Below are 21137 nucleotides of genomic sequence, written 5' to 3'. Positions count from 1 at the left end.
TTGTTGCTATGCCCCTGTTACATGTGCACTGAGTCCAGTTTAAATCATTTCAACATGTTGCCATGGGTCAGCAGGTTGTCTTTGAGTGACCCAACTGTTTCTGTTGTAGTCAGTGGTGTAGTCTCCTAGCCTTGATTGCGCTATGGGCGAGCCCCCCTTTGCTGTATGTAGGTGTATATGAAATGTGTCTAAAATCCAAATAATATTGCTCTACTTTGTACATAAGATGAAGAGTCAAATTTTATGCACTTGTTTTACTGTTATGTATATTCAAGAAGTGCAGACATATATTTTTAAGTTTCATGTTTTATTATCATATACTCATACATGAGAAGAAGCAGCTACTGTGAACTTTTGATTTTTGTTCAGCCCATCAGTAAAAATATCTTCCAAAAAAAAAAAAACTGGTGGAAAGTTGCCTTTGTCCTTTAAGCAGGGCTTAAAATGAACGATTAGTTGTAGATCGTTTGCAAGTTATGGTAATATTAGCCTATATTAGCCTAGCGTGAACATTGCGCTTTCATCTCGTTAGCACACTATGATCACAGTCATTATGTCTCGTCAAAATTCACTGATGAAGTGAATTTAGGCTATAAGCCTAGACTAAAACGGAAGAGATGAACTTAGCACTAATCATGTAGTGGTGTTTTCTATAGCCTATTCGTTAACCTGTCGTTAACGAATTTAAAATGTTTAAACTATTTTGACCTTTACTGTACTATTAGTTTTGCATCAGGAAAGCCTATACCTTATAGTGGCCTTCGATGAAGGAGCGAGTGGACCGGTTGCAAGGGAATGGTTTACAGGTAGGCCAGGGCAATGTAGTAGAACATTTTTTTCTTTGACCTAGATAAGGCTACAGGAGAACTCCATTGTCAACATCAGGTTAATGCTGAGTGCTGTAACGTTGCAAATTTTATGATTTATGTTGGTATAGATATTTGCCAACTGTCTATCACTGTCAATAAAAGGTATTTTTTTATCACTCAGGCAAACATGATGGAGGCATGGCTTGGTGGCCTCCATATAAAGACTCCTACAAAATACTCCAAAGTATTTTAAAGAGGACATCACCTAACCCATCTAAAGGATGGAAACAGTACTCTTGTCGAATACTACATGAGACAAGTAAGGGTGGGGGTTAAGATGTTCTGATGTTACTCATTGTACTTTCTATGTTGATGTTGTGATATTGAATTAATTGGTAACATACAGTACTAAACATTGCCTACAGACTGCTTTGAAAGTCTCAGTAAGAGGTGGGGCCTGTCCTGCCACACCTCTGATCTGAACACAGACAAAGAGGAGCCGCCAGTAGTTCGCCAGCGGAGAAAGTGAGCATATGTTGTTTGACTTTTTGATCATCCTCTTTGTAATCACACATAGAGTATGTCACCCATGTCATATTTCTCTTTGTTTGATGTGATCAATATGTAAACTAATCTTTGTAAAAACTTTTCATTTACAGACCATCGCGACTCAGATCACCATCACCACCATCATCCCCACCATCATCCCCTGCATCATGCCCACCACAAACATCACAGGCAAAGAAGAAAACTTCCAAAAAAACTTCCAAAAAAAAACCCTCCTCCCCCTCCCCTCCTACCTATGGCTGGAAACAACATCAGAGCTGGCAAGTGGGATAACTATTTTGACCTTAAGTTTCCATATGTCCATTAGAAAATTAATTACATGCTCATACTTGTAATTATGCCTGATAAGAATTTGTAATCTTTGTGTTTAAAAATTTTTTTAAACATGTTTTTTAAATGGCCATGACAGTGTCAAACAGGGAGCAGCCTTTTCTGGCCCACCCAAATTTTCAACAAAGGAGCAAGCCAAGTAAGACATTTTATGTGTATAATGCTGCAGTTCTCATACAGCGAATATCAGATGTAGATATCTAAGGTGCAAATCTTATGGTTGATGTGCCTTTTGATCTTTCTGTTGTAACCTTTTTTTGATCTTCTTGAAGTGTCAGTAAGAAGAAAGCTGGACATTAGTTTATCTAATTGTGATAATCTTGACTTAATGTTCACTCCAATAATTTAGTTTTTCTGTATTTTCTAGTGACACCAGATAATAACGAAGGCCTGTGTGCTTTGCAGCAGCCTCCACGCCACCCTCTTCCAGGGATCCTTCAGAGGACTAACGATAGTAAGATATTTTACATGTAATGTATGATACTGCACTTCTTTCTCAGAACATCAGACTGAGGTAGTAAAAGTATCAATTTCAGAGTAATTCAATAGCAAATGAATTAGGGCCAGATTTTAAAATCAAGCTGGATCTGGGCCATTTGAGGCCAGTCCGCAGGAGGACATTTACACCAATATGCAAGAAAAGCAGAAACCGAACTGTGTGTAACCAGCATTAATGTGTTTTTCCATTTAAGTGATTACATCAGTGAATGAGGGCCTTCTTATTACTGAATGTAAGTTTCCGTTAAATATGTGATGCATTGGGTCTTTAAACTTGTGGCTGTAAGCGCACTTGAAAAGTTTGAGAGCAAAAAGCATAATTCCTGTTTGGCAGTTTCACCATCTAATTGTATAAATTTCATAGTGACAACCGTTAATTGGCAGCAGGAAGCCGAATATCAAGGGCTGGGCTCTCCTGAACGTAAGCTATTTAGCATGCAGATGGAGAACACACTGAGACAGGCACACACACACACACACACACACACACAGACACACACACACACAGCACAGTCCTATACAAAATGGGGAATGACAAAAATGACAGAAAAAGTTTGAGAACCACTGCTGTGGGGTCACTCGTTTAGCTCTGTTAGTTGGACCTGGGTGATGCTGTTCTTTGTGTAACGGGCCTTTTTCTGTATTTCCTAGTGCCACAAGATGATTGGCAGCAAAACACACCAGATGAAGGGATGTGCTCTCCTGAATGTAAGTTAATTAACACGCAGACAGAACAGAGTCTGTAAAACAACTTTGTAAGCAATTAAAGCTGTCACACACAGACACTCAGTGCGGTTACATGTCCAGTCTAATCTAGTCTGTTCTCCTGCAATCAGACTAGCTGTCTTAGTTTAAAACTACATACAGTCAAGTTAGTTTGACCCGAGAGCATGGTGGCTAGCCAGCAGGTATCTTTAGATTAAAGACAATGACTCTACTACTAGGCTGAGACAGAGATTGCACTTGGTATCACTAGAGTAGCTGGCTGCCTGTTTCGGTTTTAAGGGTAGGAAAAAAAGTCTGTCTGTCTGTCTCTCTCTCTTTCTCTCTGTGTCTCTCTCTCTCTTTCTCTCTCTCTCTCTGGTCTTTGGTGTAGGCTAGACACTGATTACCTGAAAGAATCATTAATCTTTGTGTTTCAAGTGTCTGTGAACACAAACATGCCGCAGTGTCGTGAAACCCTTCTATCCCGTCCAGGCCTTCCACACAGGACCCCTCAAAGTAAGACATATTAGTGTATGATGTGTTTTATGTGTCTGTACTTCTTACTCTGTGTTATGGTAGTCTAGAGGCTGAGACAGAGTAGTCACTAGAGTAGCTGGCTGCCTGTTTCGGTTTTAATTTGCGTAGGAAGTCTCTCTCTCTGTCTCTCTCTCTCTCTCTGTCTCTCTCTCTCTCTCTCTCTCTACACTGGTTCTTTGGTGTAGGCTAAGCTGTGCAGCATATGGTCATTCTCTGAGCTTCATATGGTCATTCTGACTGAATCCGAAATGATCTGACACTGATTACCTGAAAGAATCATTAATCTTTGTTTTAACCTTTTTAATTGTTGTGTTTCAAGTGTCTGTGAACACAAACATGCCGCAGTGTCGTGAAACCCCTCTATCCCGTCCAGGCCTTCCACACAGGACCCCTCAAAGTAAGACATATTAGTGCAGAGGTACTCAACAGGCGGCCCGCATCCGGCCCATCGGCATTAATTTTATGGCCTGCGTCATGCAAAAGATGAATGCACTTTTTTTTTTTTTTTGCTCAAAAGTTGCGCGAATATTAGACAGTGTGACTCATATGTAGCTCTTACTTTGTTTACCTAAAGCACAAGCATTTAAACAATATTAACAACATCAAGAAAACAACATTGAACAATTCTAGAATATTAGAAATTAACAAACATAAAATTCACTATATCACAATTGCACTTTATCGACTTTTTATTGCACTTATATTGTAGGATTATCTTATGTTATTTCGTTGTTATTTATAAGAATGACAAAAAATACAAATAAATAAAGAACAAACAATATTTAGAAGACGCTTTTATCCAAAAAAGGAACAAAGCAATTGGTCAAATGTCAGTCATAATAAAGGTTAGACAATAATAATACAGGGTTTTATTTGATTATCACAAACAAACAAACGAGATTTTGACGCATATCCAATGGTTTGTGCGGTGTGGAGCGCGCACTGCATGGCACGGAGGCACGGGCGCGAACACTTGTATTTTCCTATCAACAGTGGAAAGTAAACAACTTAAAATACTCATAATTTATGGTCATACAGAAAATAAAAGAAAACAATCAGGCACGCTTTCATGATCTCCGTGAACATGAGCGCGTCTCAAAAATGAACTGAAACAAAATAAAGCTTGAAATGTCCACTTTTAAACTAACAAATTCGAATCGAAAGCAAATACTGTCTGATTATGTAATCCGTGAACGGTGCATTTCTATAAAGGCGCATCTGCTTTACAGCGGAGATGGAGATATGTTTGCAGCCGACACTGATTTACAAAATAGGCCTACTTGTTTATTAATAAAAAACTATTCAAATGCCTCGTTATTTTTTCAGACACATTTAGTATCATTAGCCTATAAACCACCTAATCACCTCTCTGTATGGTTCCAGAGATGGCTATTCTCATTCAGCACTGCGGGGAAAATAAATTTGGCATTAGAAAACCAGTAAAATAAAAAAAATAAAAAATCCATATTAATTTGTGAATATTTTAAATGTTTAATACGGGTTATTAATCCGTGGGCACGATTTGTTAAACCGAGGGAACAGTTTGAGAATTCGTGAGAACGGTTTATAAACGGATTATATAAAAAATAAAAATAGTATTTTTCAATTCTATTCTTCTATTTAAAGGATCTACAGAAACAGTGGTTGTGCGATCGAGTTGTCTCTTTTCTAGTTTAGTGCTGTAGCCTATAGGCCTTTTAAAACTATAAAAAAAATTAAAACACAATAACAACCCCAACAATAAGCTATAAAAATGAAATAGCCTATATCAATTTTGTTTCTTCATATTTCTATCTTTGTAGGGGCATTTGGCCCTCAAAATGTGGGTTAAACAAGAACACACACACACACACACACAATATCCTATATATAAATATCCTATAAATCGCAGACGTCACGTTACAATGCAGACGCAAGTGAGACGAGTGCATGTTGCAAAGTCATATTAAAGAATCGATCGCAATCGCTGGCGCACTGCACTGCGTGTTAGAGAAAATTATAATAAATGACTTCACTGCCACACGTGAATGACGTGTAACGTCTGACTTGACACTTCACTGCTTGTCACAGTGTCTGGTGGTTCCCTGGGTTTAACATTAGAGGTCTCAGTTTTCACGGTGTCTAGGCATTTTCACTACACTTCCCATAATCCTGTCTGTCACTGATTGTACATTTCCTTCAGCTGTCTCTCTTCACCTCGTTAGCACTTGTGTATATATACCCTGTCAGTTTCAGTGTTTGTCACGGAGTCCTTGTTTAATGTCCCCACACTTCTGTTCTTGTTGCTGCCTGTTTCTTGTTTTGTCATCGTACGTGGATTGCTTATATGGTTTTGACCCCTGCCTGGACTGGTTGTGAGTACGGATTTACCCTTTAATAAAATACTGCAATTGGATCTACCTTTTCCTGTGTGTGTGTTCGTGACAGAAGGACTCCGTCACATTAAAGATCCAGCATTATGGGGTTTCGTATCTCTTCCCCCAAGACGGAGAAGGAGAGGAGGGGACGAGTCCAAAATTTGATGGCCCTACGCCAGCAGGGCCAGACGGTGGATTGTCTGGCTCAGACTTTTTGGACACTCTCTAGAGGTATGGACTACAATGAGGCAGCATTGAAGGATTTATTCAATGTCTGTCTGGATGACCCTTTGCCTCAGTGGGAATTGAAGGGGCTGGAGATTCTGGACTTTTGGGGGTTCACAGATTATCTTCGTCATCGTAGTCAGTGGGATATGCCTGCGTCTCCTGATGGGAGGACTGACCCTGCACCTGTGTTCCCGGACAGGATGTCCATCGCCGAGCCAATGTCTCCGTCGGCCGCGGAGCGTGGCCCATCGCAGATCGCACCATCAGCCAGCACAATCACTCCCATTGGAACCATCCAAGGGTGGAATGGACTGGTGTCCAAGCTGGCCCATCAGCCACTGAGATCAGTCCGAGCAGCCTATAGTCTGAGATTTTCACAAGTCTCAGTGCTATCTATTTCCCAGACCGCCAGGCCAGAATCTCCCTCCGCTGAGACTGCTGAGCTAGAGCCTGAGCTTCACGTCACGCCTGCCGAGCCTGAGCCGGTGCCCGTGTCTGTTCCAGTCCCTGAGTCGGAGCCAGTGTCTGCTGTTCCTGAGTCGGAGCCAGTGTCTGCTGTTCCTGAGTCGGAGCCAGTGTCTGCTGTTCCTGAGTCGGAGCCAGTGTCTGCTGTTCCTGAGTCGGAGCCAGTGTCTGCTGTTCCTGAGTCGGAGCCAGTGTCTGCTGTTCCTGAGTCGGAGCCAGTGTCTGCTGTTCCTGAGTCGGAGCCAGTGTCTGCTGTTCCTGAGTCGGAGCCAGTGTCTGCTGTTCCTGAGTCGGAGCCAGTGTCTGCTGTTCCTGAGTCGGAGCCAGTGTCTGCTGTTCCTGAGTCGGAGCCAGTGTCTGCTGTTCCTGAGTCGGAGCCAGTGTCTGCTGTTCCTGAGTCGGAGCCAGTGTCTGCTGTTCCTGAGTCGGAGCCAGTGTCTGCTGTTCCTGAGTCGGAGCCAGTGTCTGCTGTTCCTGAGTCGGAGCCAGTGTCTGCTGTTCCTGAGTCGGAGCCAGTGTCTGCTGTTCCTGAGTCGGAGCCAGTGTCTGCTGTTCCTGAGTCGGAGCCAGTGTCTGCTGTTCCTGAGTCGGAGCCAGTGTCTGCTGTTCCTGAGTCGGAGCCAGTGTCTGCTGTTCCTGAGTCGGAGCCAGTGTCTGCTGTTCCTGAGTCGGAGCCAGTGTCTGCTGTTCCTGAGTCGGAGCCAGTGTCTGCTGTTCCTGAGTCGGAGCCAGTGTCTGCTGTTCCTGAGTCGGAGCCAGTGTCTGCTGTTCCTGAGTCGGAGCCAGTGTCTGCTGTTCCTGAGTCGGAGCCAGTGTCTGCTGTTCCTGAGTCGGAGCCAGTGTCTGCTGTTCCTGAGTCGGAGCCAGTGTCTGCTGTTCCTGAGTCGGAGCCAGTGTCTGCTGTTCCTGAGTCGGAGCCAGTGTCTGCTGTTCCTGAGTCGGAGCCAGTGTCTGCTGTTCCTGAGTCGGAGCCAGTGTCTGCTGTTCCTGAGTCGGAGCCAGTGTCTGCTGTTCCTGAGTCGGAGCCAGTGTCTGCTGTTCCTGAGTCGGAGCCAGTGTCTGCTGTTCCTGAGTCGGAGCCAGTGTCTGCTGTTCCTGAGTCGGAGCCAGTGTCTGCTGTTCCTGAGTCGGAGCCAGTGTCTGCTGTTCCTGAGTCGGAGCCAGTGTCTGCTGTTCCTGAGTCGGAGCCAGTGTCTGCTGTTCCTGAGTCGGAGCCAGTGTCTGCTGTTCCTGAGTCGGAGCCAGTGTCTGCTGTTCCGATTTCGGTGGTCCGGAGACGGAGAAGGAGAGGAGCCTCTTCATCGGGTCGTCTGGTGGGTTCTAACCCAGAGACCAGCCCGGAGGTAACTGCCATCCTTGCCGCGCCGCCCAAGCTGCTCGCCCTGCCGGCCCCGCCCGAGTTGCTCGCCCTGCCGGCCCCGCCCGAGCTGCTCGCCTTGCCGGGACCGTCCCAGTTACTCGTCCTGGTTCCTGAGCCGGTGTCTGAGCCGCTGTCTGTTGCAGTTCCTGAGCCGGTGGTGTCTGTTGCAGTTCCTGAGCCGGTGGTGTCTGTTGCAGTTCCTGAGCCGGTGGTGTCTGTTGCAGTTCCTGAGCCGGTGGTGTCTGTTGCAGTTCCTGAGCCGGTGGTGTCTGTTGCAGTTCCTGAGCCGGTGGTGTCTGTTGCAGTTCCTGAGCCGGTGGTGTCTGTTGCAGTTCCTGAGCCGGTGGTGTCTGTTGCAGTTCCTGAGCCGGTGGTGTCTGTTGCAGTTCCTGAGCCGGTGGTGTCTGTTGCAGTTCCTGAGCCGGTGGTGTCTGTTGCAGTTCCTGAGCCGGTGGTGTCTGTTGCAGTTCCTGAGCCGGTGGTGTCTGTTGCAGTTCCTGAGCCGGTGGTGTCTGTTGCAGTTCCTGAGCCGGTGGTGACTGTTGCAGTTCCTGAGCCGGTGGTGACTGTTGCAGTTCCTGAGCCGGTGGTGTCTGTTGCAGTTCCTGAGCCGGTGGTGTCTGTTGCAGTTCCTGTTCCAGTTCCTGAGCCAGGGTCTGTCCCTGTCCCGCCTTGGTCTTCACCGCCATGGCCGCCCGAGTGGTCGTCTTCACCCTGGTCGTCTCCGCCGTGGCCGCCCGAGGGGTCTTCACCGCCGTGGCCGCCCGAGGGGTCTTCACCGCCGTGGCCGCCCGAGGGGTCTTCACCGCCGTGGCCGCCCGAGGGGTCTTCACCGCCGTGGCCGCCCGAGGGGTCTTCACCGCCGTGGCCGCCCGAGGGGTCTTCACCGCCGTGGCCGCCCGAGGGGTCTTCACCGCCCTGGCCGCCCGAGGGGTCTTCACCGCCCTGGCCGCCCGAGGGGTCTTCACCGCCCTGGCCGCCCGAGGGGTCTTCACCGCCCTGGCCGCCCGAGGGGTCTTCACCGCCCTGGCCGCCCGAGGGGTCTTCACCGCCCTGGCCGCCCGAGGGGTCTTCACCGCCCTGGCCGCCCGAGGGGTCTTCACCGCCCTGGCCGCCCGAGGGGTCTTCACCGCCCTGGCCGCCCGATGGACTGTCTGCTTCGCCCTGGCCGCCCGATGGACTGTCTGCTTCGCCCTGGCCGCCCGATGGACTGTCTGCTTCGCCCTGGCCGCCCGATGGATTGTCTGCTTCGCCCTGGCCGCCGCTTAAGCCGTTCCCCCTTGTTCCTGTTCCCCTCCATGGACCTGGCCCCCCATCCCACCCCCTGATCCTCCGCCTTTCCACCTCCCGCCTGGACTCTTGTTTTGTTTGTTTCTTGTGGTCTTGGAGCGTCTGGTAGCCGCTCCGTAGAGGGGAGGTTATGTCACAGTGTCTGGTGGTTCCCTGGGTTTAACATTAGAGGTCTCAGTTTTCACGGTGTCTAGGCATTTTCACTACACTTCCCATAATCCTGTCTGTCACTGATTGTACATTTCCTTCAGCTGTCTCTCTTCACCTCGTTAGCACTTGTGTATATATACCCTGTCAGTTTCAGTGTTTGTCACGGAGTCCTTGTTAATGTCCCCACACTTCCGTTTCTGTTGTTGCCTGTACCTTGTTCTTGTCTTGTGTCTTCGGATTGCCTTTATGGATTTTGACCCTTGCCTGGACTGTTTTGTGAGTACGGATTACCCCTAATAAATACTGCGCTTGGATCTACCTTTTCCTGTGTGTGTTCGTGACAGAGCTACGCGTGATTTACGTGACGTCAGAGTGACGTCTGCGTCACGTCTGCGTCTTAAAATGAATGGAATAAATAGCAGAATAAAAAAAAATTAAGACGTTGAGTGAGACGTTCATTGAGACGAGTGCGTGCTGCAAAGTCATATTAAAGAACCGATCGGAACGCCATACGAAGAAGCATTCCCGACCTTGCCCATAACGCCAAGTAAGCCTCCGCTCCATAAGAAACCAACTTTTACTAGAGATTTCGGTTCAGACGATGCAGTGCGCTCCTTGGCTGATCTTATTAACAACAGGAGCGACACCCTCGAAAAAATGGTGGAATCTGTACGCGGCGACATTAAAGTCTTAAATGCAAAGGTGGTTTATATTGAGAAGAGGGTGCAAAGGAACGAGGATTCTGCTCTGAAAACCATGAACCGGGTTAGTGAGTTGGAACGATACAGCCGCCGGTGGAACCTGCGGCTCCAAGGGCTGACAGAGGACAGGGAGGAGGATGTGCGGGCTCGAGTAACCAGTGTTTGTCAGGCGATTCTACCGGAGGAAAAGGAAAGGATCCCTGCTGCTATAGACGTCGCGCACCGGGCGGGAAAACTCCGACAAGATCAGACGAAACCTAGAGGCGTTGTCATGAGATTTATTTCTCGAAGATACAGGGATGCAGTCTGGAAAGCAGCAAAAAGCAACTCTTATCTCCAAAACAACGGTCTTCGCTTCTCAGAGGACTTAACCCAATAGGACAGAGAGAACAGACAAAAACTGTGGCCGCACATAAAGAAAGCTCGGGATGAAGGAAAAACGGCCTATTTTGTGGGAGGAAAAGGATTCGTCAACGGTTCGGAAATTCATCTGTGATCTGTCAAGCTTAGATCAGAAGGTTTGCCTAATAAGTGCCTCGTGTTCAGGTCATTCCAGGATAATTATTCTGAATTGTTTTATCTCAGGGTAAAATTTTGTGTTACTTAGATAGCAGGTGAAGTTCCTGCTGGTTCAGAAAAAAAAGAAGAAGAAAGGTTATAATGTTTATACGTTTCTTACTTCTACGGTTTTATGATATAGAACATTATTCTTCCTTTACGTGAGTGATGTTAAGGTTATATTATGGTGCTGAGTTATAATGCTAAATATGGTGCCGATCTGGACAGCCCATTTGTTGCTTATCAACACTAGTAGTATTTAACCAAGGCCTTCTAAGGTTAAGTTCTTTATTTTTCATAGTTCTTATTTTTTGTCTTTATTAATGTTGTCAATTGTCTCACTAAATGCCAGGGGTCTTCGTAATAGTGTCAAGAGAAAAGCATTATTTTTGTTTGCAAAACAATTCAAATCAGACTTTGTCTATTTTCAAGAATCTCACTCTAATGAGGACGATTCTAACTTTTGGAGGTCTCAATGGGGAAATACTATATGGCTCTCCCACGGAACAGAGCGTTCAGCTGGGGTAGCCTCTTTAAATAACAGGTTTAATGGAAATGTCTTGACCACACAATGTGACCCAGGCGGTCACTTTATTTGCCAAATTATTGAACTCAATGACTCAACCTACTTAGTTTCTAATATTTATGGGTATAATACCAAGAAAGAAAACGTGAACCTTTTGTTGTCTATTGAAAACATTTTTACAGGTTGGTTGGTTAGATTCCCAAATGCGTTCATATTATTAGGAGGTGATTTTAACATTATTCTAGATGGTTCTATAGATCAAAATCCACCTTCTCAGCATAACAGTTCAGACTCATACTTGACTGACTTTATAAGAAGATTTAAACTGATAGATATATGGAGAGAGAAAAATCCTAATAGCAGATTGTATACCTGGAGCAATAAATCAGGCTCTAGGCAATCACGACTGGACTATTGGCTTATATCTGACAGTTTAAACAAGGATGAGTTGATGTTAGCATCTGCCCTACTCCCTTAACTGATCATAAAGCCATATGCATATCTCTTAATAGCTCAGCTGGTTCTACACTTCCCACACGTTCAAGCTATTGGAAGCTCAACTGTTCTGCTTTGCAAAATGGGGTAGTTCAATATAAGATTAAGGATATGATTTCACTTTATTGGTCTAAAGCAAACAAAGAAAACTGTTTTGGGCTCAACTGGGACCTGCTCAAATATGAGATAGGAAAATATTTAAGAAAGTTTGGTGCTGAAACAGTCAAAGCCAGGAAAGCGGAGGAGTTAAAGATTGTCTCTAATATAACAAAATTATCTTGCAGAGAATTTGACTCCCTAACAAAGGAGGAAAAAGAATGGTTATCTTACTCACAAATCAAACTTGATGAAATGTATCGGCAAAAAGCAAAGGGTGCCTTTATCAGATCCCGCTCTAAGTGGTTAGAGGAAGGTGAACAAAACTCTCGTTATTTCTTTAGTCTAGAGAAATATCGTTTCACCAACAAAAGTATCAGTAAGTTGAATATTAATGGAGCTATCTCTGAAGATCATCGTAAAATATCAGAGTTTTGTTCAAAATTTTATAAAGACTTGTATAGCTCTCAATTTAGTCCAACTGCATCTGATAATTTTTTTTAACTCCCTTTCAGTGAAGATGATAAGCGAAGAGGATAGAGAGCACTGTGACATGCCTATATCACTTGAAGAAGTACAGCAAGCTATAAACAAACTAAAAAATAACAAATCGCCTGGGTGTGATGGGCTACCCTTACGAAAATTAACCATGGTTTTTTTGTAGTTACTATGGTTTTTTTGTAGTAACCATGATTTAACTATGGTTTTTGTAGTAAAACCATAGTAACTAGTTAATGAACCACGGTTTTACTACAATAACCGTGGTTTAACCATGTTTTTTTTGTAGTAACCATGGTTTGTTTTGTAGTAACCATGGTTTGTTTTGTAGTAACCATGGTTTGTTTTGTAGTAACCATGGTTTAACTATGGTTTATGTAGTAACTACAAAATGAACCATGGTTTTACTACAATAACCTTGGTTTAGACATGGTTTTTGTGGTAAAACCATAGTAACGATAAAATGAACCATGGTTTTTGTAGTAAAGCCATAGTAACAACAAAATTAACCATGGTTTTACCATAGTAAAAACCATGGTTAATTTTGTTAAAATTCACTCTCAGAAAAAAAGTTAAACAATGGTACAAATAATGTTCCTCAAAGAACAGTTTTATACCTTTTTAAAAAAAAAACATGATTAATTTTATTAAAATTCACTCTCAGAAAAAAAGGTACACAATGGTGCAAATAATGTTCCTCAAATAACAGTTTTGTACCTTTTCAAAAAAACATGGTTAATTTAGTTAAAATTCACTCTCAGAAAAAAAAGGTACACTGAAGTGAAGGTACATAATTCATAGGGACATAATATTGTTCTAACATCAAGGGTACAGTGATAGGCAATTACTGTTTCATTCATGATTGGTTGCTGTGTTGAGTATTTGGCATAGCAACAAAGACGCTGATTGGTCGAAATCACTTCAGCTATAGAATTTTCCGAGCTGACAGCGGGAAGCAGGCTACACGACTGCAGCGGTCCAAGCAGGGTTTATTTTAAATATCAAACTTGAAGAAGACCACATTTAAAGGTGAGTTCTGATAATTTATGTTTATATTTAGTTCGCAAGTCGAAAATATAAATGTTTCAGCCACTTAACGTTAATTTAGCGAATTAAATTAGCTTCGCATCAAATGCTTTTTAGCCATTTGACTTGTACACTTTTTAATATTTTTAATGCAGTTATTAGTATTAGTCATCGCGTATACATAATATGGCGTTTGTTCTACATTGTCCACCATAACTGTTAACTGTTAGCTTTGCTATTAGGTATAGCACTGCGGTCACGCCATCTGCGCCTCTGAGAAGCGCGGTCGCGCCATCTACGCTTAAAAACATACTGCGCCTCTACACGAGGTTGCGTGGTAGGCTCAATGTGTATGCGTTTGGTTGTCGGCAGACTTTTTAAAAGATATTTATAATAAAATCAAATTGTTTTGTGCAAACTCCACCAGATTCTTGTTCTACATCTCACAGACTACCACTGTGGTGATTTTCATGTTGTTTTACTGTTTTATTATTCAATAATTGCCTGCCAAAATCCTATACTGTATACCTGGCTATATAGCAATATTTAATAAATTCATTAAAAATCGAAATCAAATTGTTTTCTGAAACTCCACCAGATTCTTACTCTACATCTCACAGACTACCAATGTGGTGATTTTCATGTTGTTTTACTGTTTTATTATTTAATAATTACCTGCCAAAATCCTATACTGTATACCTGGCTGCAAAGCAATATTTAATAAATTCATTAATGCAAATCAAAATGTTTTCTGCAAACTACACCAGATTATTGTTCTTCATCTCACAGACTACCACTGTGGTGATTTTCATGTTGTTTTACTGTTTTATTATTTAATAATTACCTGCCAAAGTCCTATACTGTATACCTGGCTGCAAAGCAATATTTAATAAATTCATAAAAAATCGAAATCAAATTGTTTTCTGCAAACTCCAACAGATTCTTATTCTACATCTCACTGTCTACCACTGTAGTTATTTTCATGTTGTTTTACTGTTTTATTATTTAATAATTACCTGCCAAAGTCCTATACTGTATACCTGGCTATATAGCAATATTTAATAAATTCATAAAAAATCGAAATCAAATTGTTTTCTGCAAACTCCACCAGATTCTTGTTCTTCATCTCACTGTCTACCACTGTGGTTATTTTCATGTTGTTTTACTTTTTTATTATTTAATAATTACCTGCCAAAATCCTATACTGTATACCTGGCTGCAAAGCAATATTTAATAAATTCATAAAAAATCGAAATCAAATTGTTTTCTGCAAACTCCAAATGATTCCTGTTCTACATCTCACTGTCTACCACTGTGGTGATTTTCATGTTGTTTTACTGTTTTATTATTTAATAATTACCTGCCAGATGACCAATACTGTATATGCTGCATATTGCAAAAGCAATAAAGAAAACAATTCACCAGCCAGAATTTCTGTGAACCAAAACTTAACTTAATTTATTCTTTAGAAGCTTAAGGTAAAGGGAAATAAATGAACTCCATTACTAACACTATTACATGAACATGTATTTTGCAGCACAAATTACCCATGACAATGTGATCTGTAAGTCAGATCACACATGATTAGTGCAGATGTCACAGTTCCACTCTTCTGCGGTGGTGTCCAGCGCTTTGTGTAGGACAGACACACAATTGGGGTGGTACCAATTACTGCAGTTGCTGCACTGCACCATCACCTCGTTGTAGTGTGAGGTCCTGCAGATGCAGTGAACCTCCACTTGAATTGTTTCCCTTTCAGGTTTTGCTGGTTTTTTTTGTAAGCAAATACTGGAGCCTTTTTGTTTTGGAATGCTCTGTATAGTGTTTGTCTCATGTTCTTTTCCACAAACTGGCACTCCTCTGGTTTGATAACATCGCCCAATAATGTTGCAAAAGCCAATGCAAAAAGTCTGCAATTGCTTGATGACCGCTGTTTTTGTACGGCAGGCTTTTGAATGTCGAAATGGGGTGTTTTTGGACGAATCAACCAAGATAGTTTTTGTTTGGTCTGCTGGTTAATGATGGTGTTGAGGCTGTCGTAAAGACAAAGCTCATTGGGTCCACAGAAAAGGTTACTTGCTGTTATCCAGTGGTTGTCATTTATATTAAGTATTTGGACAAATGGTGCCTGTGGTGTCCCAACCACACCTCCTTGGTGAAGAGTCTGATACAGTAGGCTCGACTGAAACCCATCTATAAGAGGGAACTTCTGCGAAATGTAAAAAGAAGCTGCATCCACTTCATCACTGCTGAGCCAAGTGTGTGGGTGCAGGATGCTTAGCATTTGTCTCTGTTTTAGCACTACCTCTCTCACCAATTTAGTGGCTTGGATCACGTCCTTTGGTGAGTGCCGTATCCAAAGGGGTCCATGGGACTTTTGCCTTTGTGCTCGTTGTGGTTTCCGCCCTTCCTATAAGATAAACACCATAAAGAAACATTTATTTTAATGTGAATTATTTGACCTCAATAGGCAGCTCCAATTAAAAAATTTCAGATAATTAACACAAGTGAAGAGCACTCAGCAAATGATGTTTTATTAACAAAGTTCGGGAGGAGCACGTTCAAATAATTGATCCAATTATCACATTACTCCAACCAGCTGTCAACAATCAGTAATCAACAGGTCCATCCAATCAGCATGAGTGGAGACCTATATACATACTCATTTGACTCACCAATGTTCCTTGACAGTTTTTCAGCATCCCTCCACCACCCCGTCTCCTCACACTCGCCTGGTTACTTCCTAAACCAGCAATATGGGGGGAGTACTCTGGGTTCGGGCCGAATACCGAGCCCGGAGCCCTCTCCTCGGACAGCACGCCAAATATGCATACTATGTATTCTATCTAACTTATTTGAAAGTGTGAACTCGTGAATCAACGATAAAAGGGTATATATAGATTCAGCAGTCTCACCTAATTTCATTGACAGTTTAACAGCATCCCTCCACCGCCCCTTCTCCACACTTCTAGTCCTAACCACTTACATACGGGGGGAGTACTCTGGATTGGGGCCAAACTCTGAGCTCGGAGCCCTCCCCCCGGACAGCATGCTAAATACGCATTAAACTTTACCCCCTCAAATTGAATGTGAGTGTGAACTCCCCTTTCACTTAGTATTCCGTTCTCCCTCACAACATTGTTTTGTCAGTGTGTTTCCACTTTAGGACTGTGGATGAGATCAACTTTTTTCTTTTGATAAATCTGTGTTTAGCTTATTATTAGTAATTTCACAAAGATGGAAATCACAATATTTAAATTCACAAGCTTCTTAATATATTTTAACTTATTTTGTGAATTGTTGGCATAAATAACTTTTGATTGTCAAACTATTGTGATTGTAAGTGCACACTATTAATGACAGTAGTCAAGTTCACCTCAAAAGCATCTTTGTCTTGGCTTACTGTCTTCAAGTCCTGTGCTGCCACTGATGGTGTTTGGCTGTCAGAAGGTGTGCTGGGTGTCCTTAGAGCTGTAGGCATCTGCTTTATTAAAAAAAGAAAAGAAAAAAAGATATTTATTTTGAAAGTTGTGTTAATTGTTGAGTAATGTATCCAAAATCTGGTTCTATCGAATTGTTTCATTACACATCAGACCAAAATGCACACTTTTAACATTAGAGTGTTACTGTAAGTGCACACTATTAATGACAGTACAGTCAAGTTCACCTCAAAAGCATCTTTGTCTTGGCTTACTGTCTTCAAGTCCTGTGCTGCCACTGATGGTGTTTGGCTGTCAGAAGGTGTGCTGGGTGTCCCTAGAGCTGTAGGCATCTGCTTTATTAAAAAAAGAAAAGGAAAAAAAGTTTTTATTTTTTTAGTTGTGTTAATTGTTGAGTAATGTATCCAAATGTGCTTAATGTTACCGCTGTTTTTTTTAAAAAATTGAAATGGCTTATTGATGGAGGTAACATAGACTCCTCTTCTGTTTTGCTTTCTCTGCCTCCATTTCTCCTTCAGGATACGGTGCTCCTATGAAATTAAATTAATAGTAGACTTCATATATATTTGTACAAGTTATTTTTTGTTGTTGTAGTGGAGTTTCAGTTAATTTTATGAAAGACTTGGAATTGCAGTCCAAATGTGATGATAATGACCCAATAAGGCCAATACATTTTATTATTTTGCATTACAGTAGGTGGTGAACAGGCAGACAGTTGGACAGATGCAGGGATGTAAAATGCATCCTCAGAAAAGCAATTTCTCATATGTCTGTATTTTGTGAATTTTTTTTTCCGAAGAAGAATAACATTTACCAAGAGACATTTAAATACAACATAATGTGATTGTTTTACCTTTCTTTAAGTGATACGTTCTTGCATCGCCAAATTCCCGTAAAAGTGCGGTGTGTGTGTCTTTGTAGGTCGTTATGAAGTCATCAAGTCTGGTCAGTCGTCTTCCTTTAAAGCGAATTTTTTTCAAATCCCACTGACTCTTCTCCATGATTCCTTGAGTCTTATTGTCCTGAGTGAAATTCTGATAATACAATAAAAGGGCTATAATATCTTAACTAAGGACTCAGAGTAAAGTAATAGGTTCAGACATTTAAACACTAGATTGCATATATTCATCCAAATTATTCCACACCTGGCATTTTTTCTTTGAAATCTTTGAAAATTTATTTGAGAATAGATCGTATGGAGGTCCTTCACCATGCCTGCCCAGGTCCCCTAAAGATACAGTATAACATATTATTTTTACATCTTGTTTGGTCATCTTTTAGGGAAACTTTTCAGCATACTCTAGATTGTATCTACACAGTACTTAAAACAACCTTTGTAAAAAGCTGAAAGTTATCATGATGGTGAAAGCAGAGGAACTATAATGAGACCACAATTGAGAAGATCCACACCCCATGAATAATGTATTTGCATAACAAATTTTGGTTACACATTATTTCGATAGTCACTTTAGACATTCTACTAACTATAAGTAACTTTTCAACTACATGTCAACTAACTGTCATTAGAGTATTAGTAGACTGTAGTAGACTGTCAGTAGACTGGTAGGTGTTAGGGTTTGGGTTAGGAGAATGAGTTGACTTGTAGTTGCCAAGTTACTCGTGAATTACTTATAGTTAGTAGAATGTCTAAAGTGGACTATCGAAATAAAGTGTTACCCAAATTTAATGTGAATGTGATTAGTAGATTTGGAAAATGTCCTTGGAGGAAGCATTTGATGGGCTGACTATGCCCATACCTGGCTATGGGGCCAAAAGAACTACAGACATCTGACAAACCTACTACATGGTCATGTCAAGTACAACTTGACTGCTAAACTATTGTATTAACCAAAGATATCTTTTAGTTTTTCTCTGAGTGACTCTTTCAATAACAAAAGTGTAACTGACCCAGCATCATGCTTGTCCAAAGAGCTGCATGAGGCAAGAAGTAGGCAGCCAAAGTGGAGATGAATGTCTCACTGTAGTACTCATTTGGATCCCCTTTTTTATCGAGGGGTGCAGAGCCTATGACCTCCATAAAATGTCTGTGAAAAGACGTCTGACTGAAGGTGTCCTAAAATATGAATATTGACATGATGTCCACATGAGTGATTTTAATCAGGTTAACAGAAGACATGATTTCAAGACATTTTTCATGTTTACTGTGTACCTCAAGGTCCTCAGGAACAATGCTGCTGTCATCAACAACTGATTTCCCAATGGTGGTCAACAAAGTCTGGATGTTGTTGAAGTGCTTCTCAACATTTTCAGAGCTGCATGGGCTTGAGAAGATGACAGTGCTACTAAGGAGCATTTCATCAAACTCAACAATGGAACTTGCTGTGGTCAAAAGTCCAAAAACATGCATGGCCAGCTTGTAGTTCTTGGGTGCACTGAGAGAGAAATAAAAATAACAACATTGTCATAACTCATCATGAATAATTTGTTGCCATCAATATGATTATCTGTTTTATGAAAAAATATATATCAATATATATATAATTAAAGGTTTTACTTACTGCTTCTTACACAGGGATTTAGCATTCTTCATTATATGGCTTAAACAGCGGTGGACAATAGGAAGACTGAGGTCTTCAGTGGTGCCTTTCCCAGTCAATATTTGAAAATAATTTTGGAGCAAGGCATTGAGGTTAGTTTGGCAGAAGACGAGTGAGATTGATTGCATGAGGACCATGGATCCATCACATATGATCATGAGTGGACTGATGTTTTTGTGTCCATATTGCTTGGCATGATCTGTCTGGAAAGCACTAAGAAAATACATTACAGATGAGGTGGTGTGGTCACAGGTCACATACGTAGCTACTGGAAAAGGGGAGGAACCCTTATTTGGGTTTCGGACCACCAGCTCGTAAACATAAAAAGGACCTGTGCTGTGTTTGCTTTTCTTCACAATGCTTCCTGTTGCATCAAGATAGACTATGTCTTCTTTACATCTTTGGTGGAATATCTTAATGCTTTTCTTCGACCAAAGCATCACACCCTTAGGATGGAGGATCACTTTCTGGATAACCTCATCTGGCTCATCTCTTTTTTCGTCTACCATCATCTGGAGACTGAGTGTTTCATTTTAATGTTTCCTGTCTTTGATTCTTTGTCTCCAGGAAATGGATTTCAGAACACCTGGCGATGGTGCCTCATCTCGACAGCCAGACTCTACCACAGATTCTCTAAGGTTTTCCATTTTTTTAAGATAGAGTGCCCTTGGTAGTGTTGTTTGTAATTGCTGATGTATTTCCTTTTGTTCATCAGCTCTTACTGGTCGCCTTTGCAGCTCTGTTTTACTGTGAACTACCATGTCACCACTGAACAACACCTGTGCTTTAAGCGTCTTCTCACTGTGCACAACAACATCAACTTCTACGGGGCAGTCAGTGAACAGGCAATAGCCAGAGCATTTAAAAGCAGGTGTGTTCCTGGTTGATCCTTGTATTTTGACCCTGTGGCCTCTAAAAGCAAAACTGCAATGGGGATGGATTGTGCGAATGCCTGAAGAGATAATGTTGGTCCACTGCAATCCCTTGAAGTGATCCTTTTTTTGTTTTTTTCTTAGTTTTTTCCAGGCAGTTTGAGGAATAAAAAAAAAGAAGGTGGTGCAGGAACACTCTCTGTAAAGAATTCATCTTCTTTGTCAAGATTGACTTCATCGTCAGTATCACTCCAACTGTCACTGTCTTCCACCTTGGGATATTTGTTTTGGATCTACAGTACAAGAGAATAAACAGTAATAATAGAAAGTCATACAATATATCATTTAAAATCGTTTAACTTGTGTTTCAACATCTGTGTTAGTTTTCTAGTAGTAAATGTGTATAAGTTTAAATGTAAATAAAATAATCTCATCACTTACATCTTCCTCCAGCTGACCTTCCTGTGCAGTGTCCACTGTTAAATCTTCATACTCTTGTATTAAGTGCTTCTCCCTCTTATGGTCTTTTTCATCTTCCTTTTGAAATGTAGTCATCTCTTGTGTAACTTCTTCCTCCTTTGCGCCTTCTATCTTTTGTTCATCTTCCTCTCCATCTTCCTCTTTTAGCGCTGTCTTCACCTCATTTGAGTCCTCTGTCTTTACATCCACCGGCCCAAACTCTTTATTTTTTCCAGATTCTTTCTTTCCCTCCTCTGCTTTTAAATCTTCCTCATCTTGTATGATGTCTTCTTTTTCGTCTTTCTTTTGAAAATCACTCATGTCTTCTTCTGCTTGTGCAACTTCAATCTCTGGTGCATCTTCCTTTACATTTTTGTCCGTCTTAACATGTTTCACATTTTCATTTTTGTATGCCCTTTTTAGTTGATATCTATTTGTGGATGTATTTGATACACCCAAATATTTGCAGAGTTCTGTCCAGAACTTGTGGTCATGCAGAAGACATTCCCCTGTTTTTTGCTCAGATAATGACTCCTGAAGCTCCTGGATTTGTTTGAAAATATCTTCAAAAGATATGTATCGTTTTCTGGACTGTAAAAGCACATTTCTTTG

The 21137-nt window shown here is 41.8% G+C and overlaps 2 protein-coding genes across 2 annotated transcripts; both read left to right on the top strand.

Moving 5' to 3' along the window:
• Window positions 1–1778: 1778 nt before the first annotated feature.
• Window positions 1779–20039, top strand: LOC306988786 (uncharacterized protein; the record flags this gene model as incomplete). The annotated part of the gene is made up of 8 exons (XM_079593935.1): window positions 1779–1845; window positions 2074–2160; window positions 2569–2625; window positions 2856–2912; window positions 3348–3425; window positions 3766–3843; window positions 19762–19832; window positions 19910–20039. The coding sequence occupies 8 exons, from the start codon at window positions 1779–1781 to the stop codon at window positions 19964–19966; spliced, it is 552 nt and encodes a 183-aa protein (XP_079450061.1). The 3' UTR covers window positions 19967–20039.
• On the top strand, window positions 5690–9612 carry LOC306988464 (uncharacterized protein). Its single transcript, XM_079593465.1, has 2 exons — window positions 5690–8573; window positions 8734–9612. Exons 1-2 carry the CDS (start codon window positions 5905–5907, stop codon window positions 9182–9184), a joined length of 3120 nt encoding a protein of 1039 aa, XP_079449591.1. The 5' UTR covers window positions 5690–5904; the 3' UTR covers window positions 9185–9612.
• Window positions 20040–21137: the final 1098 nt, after the last annotated feature.

Source organism: Phoxinus phoxinus, assembly GCF_949152265.1.
Source record: "Phoxinus phoxinus genome assembly, chromosome: 20".
In the NCBI taxonomy this organism is placed as follows: Eukaryota; Metazoa; Chordata; class Actinopteri; order Cypriniformes; family Leuciscidae; genus Phoxinus; species Phoxinus phoxinus.
The sequence above is the reverse complement of the archived record's forward strand: the minus strand, read 5'-3'. Positions and strand labels throughout refer to the sequence as shown.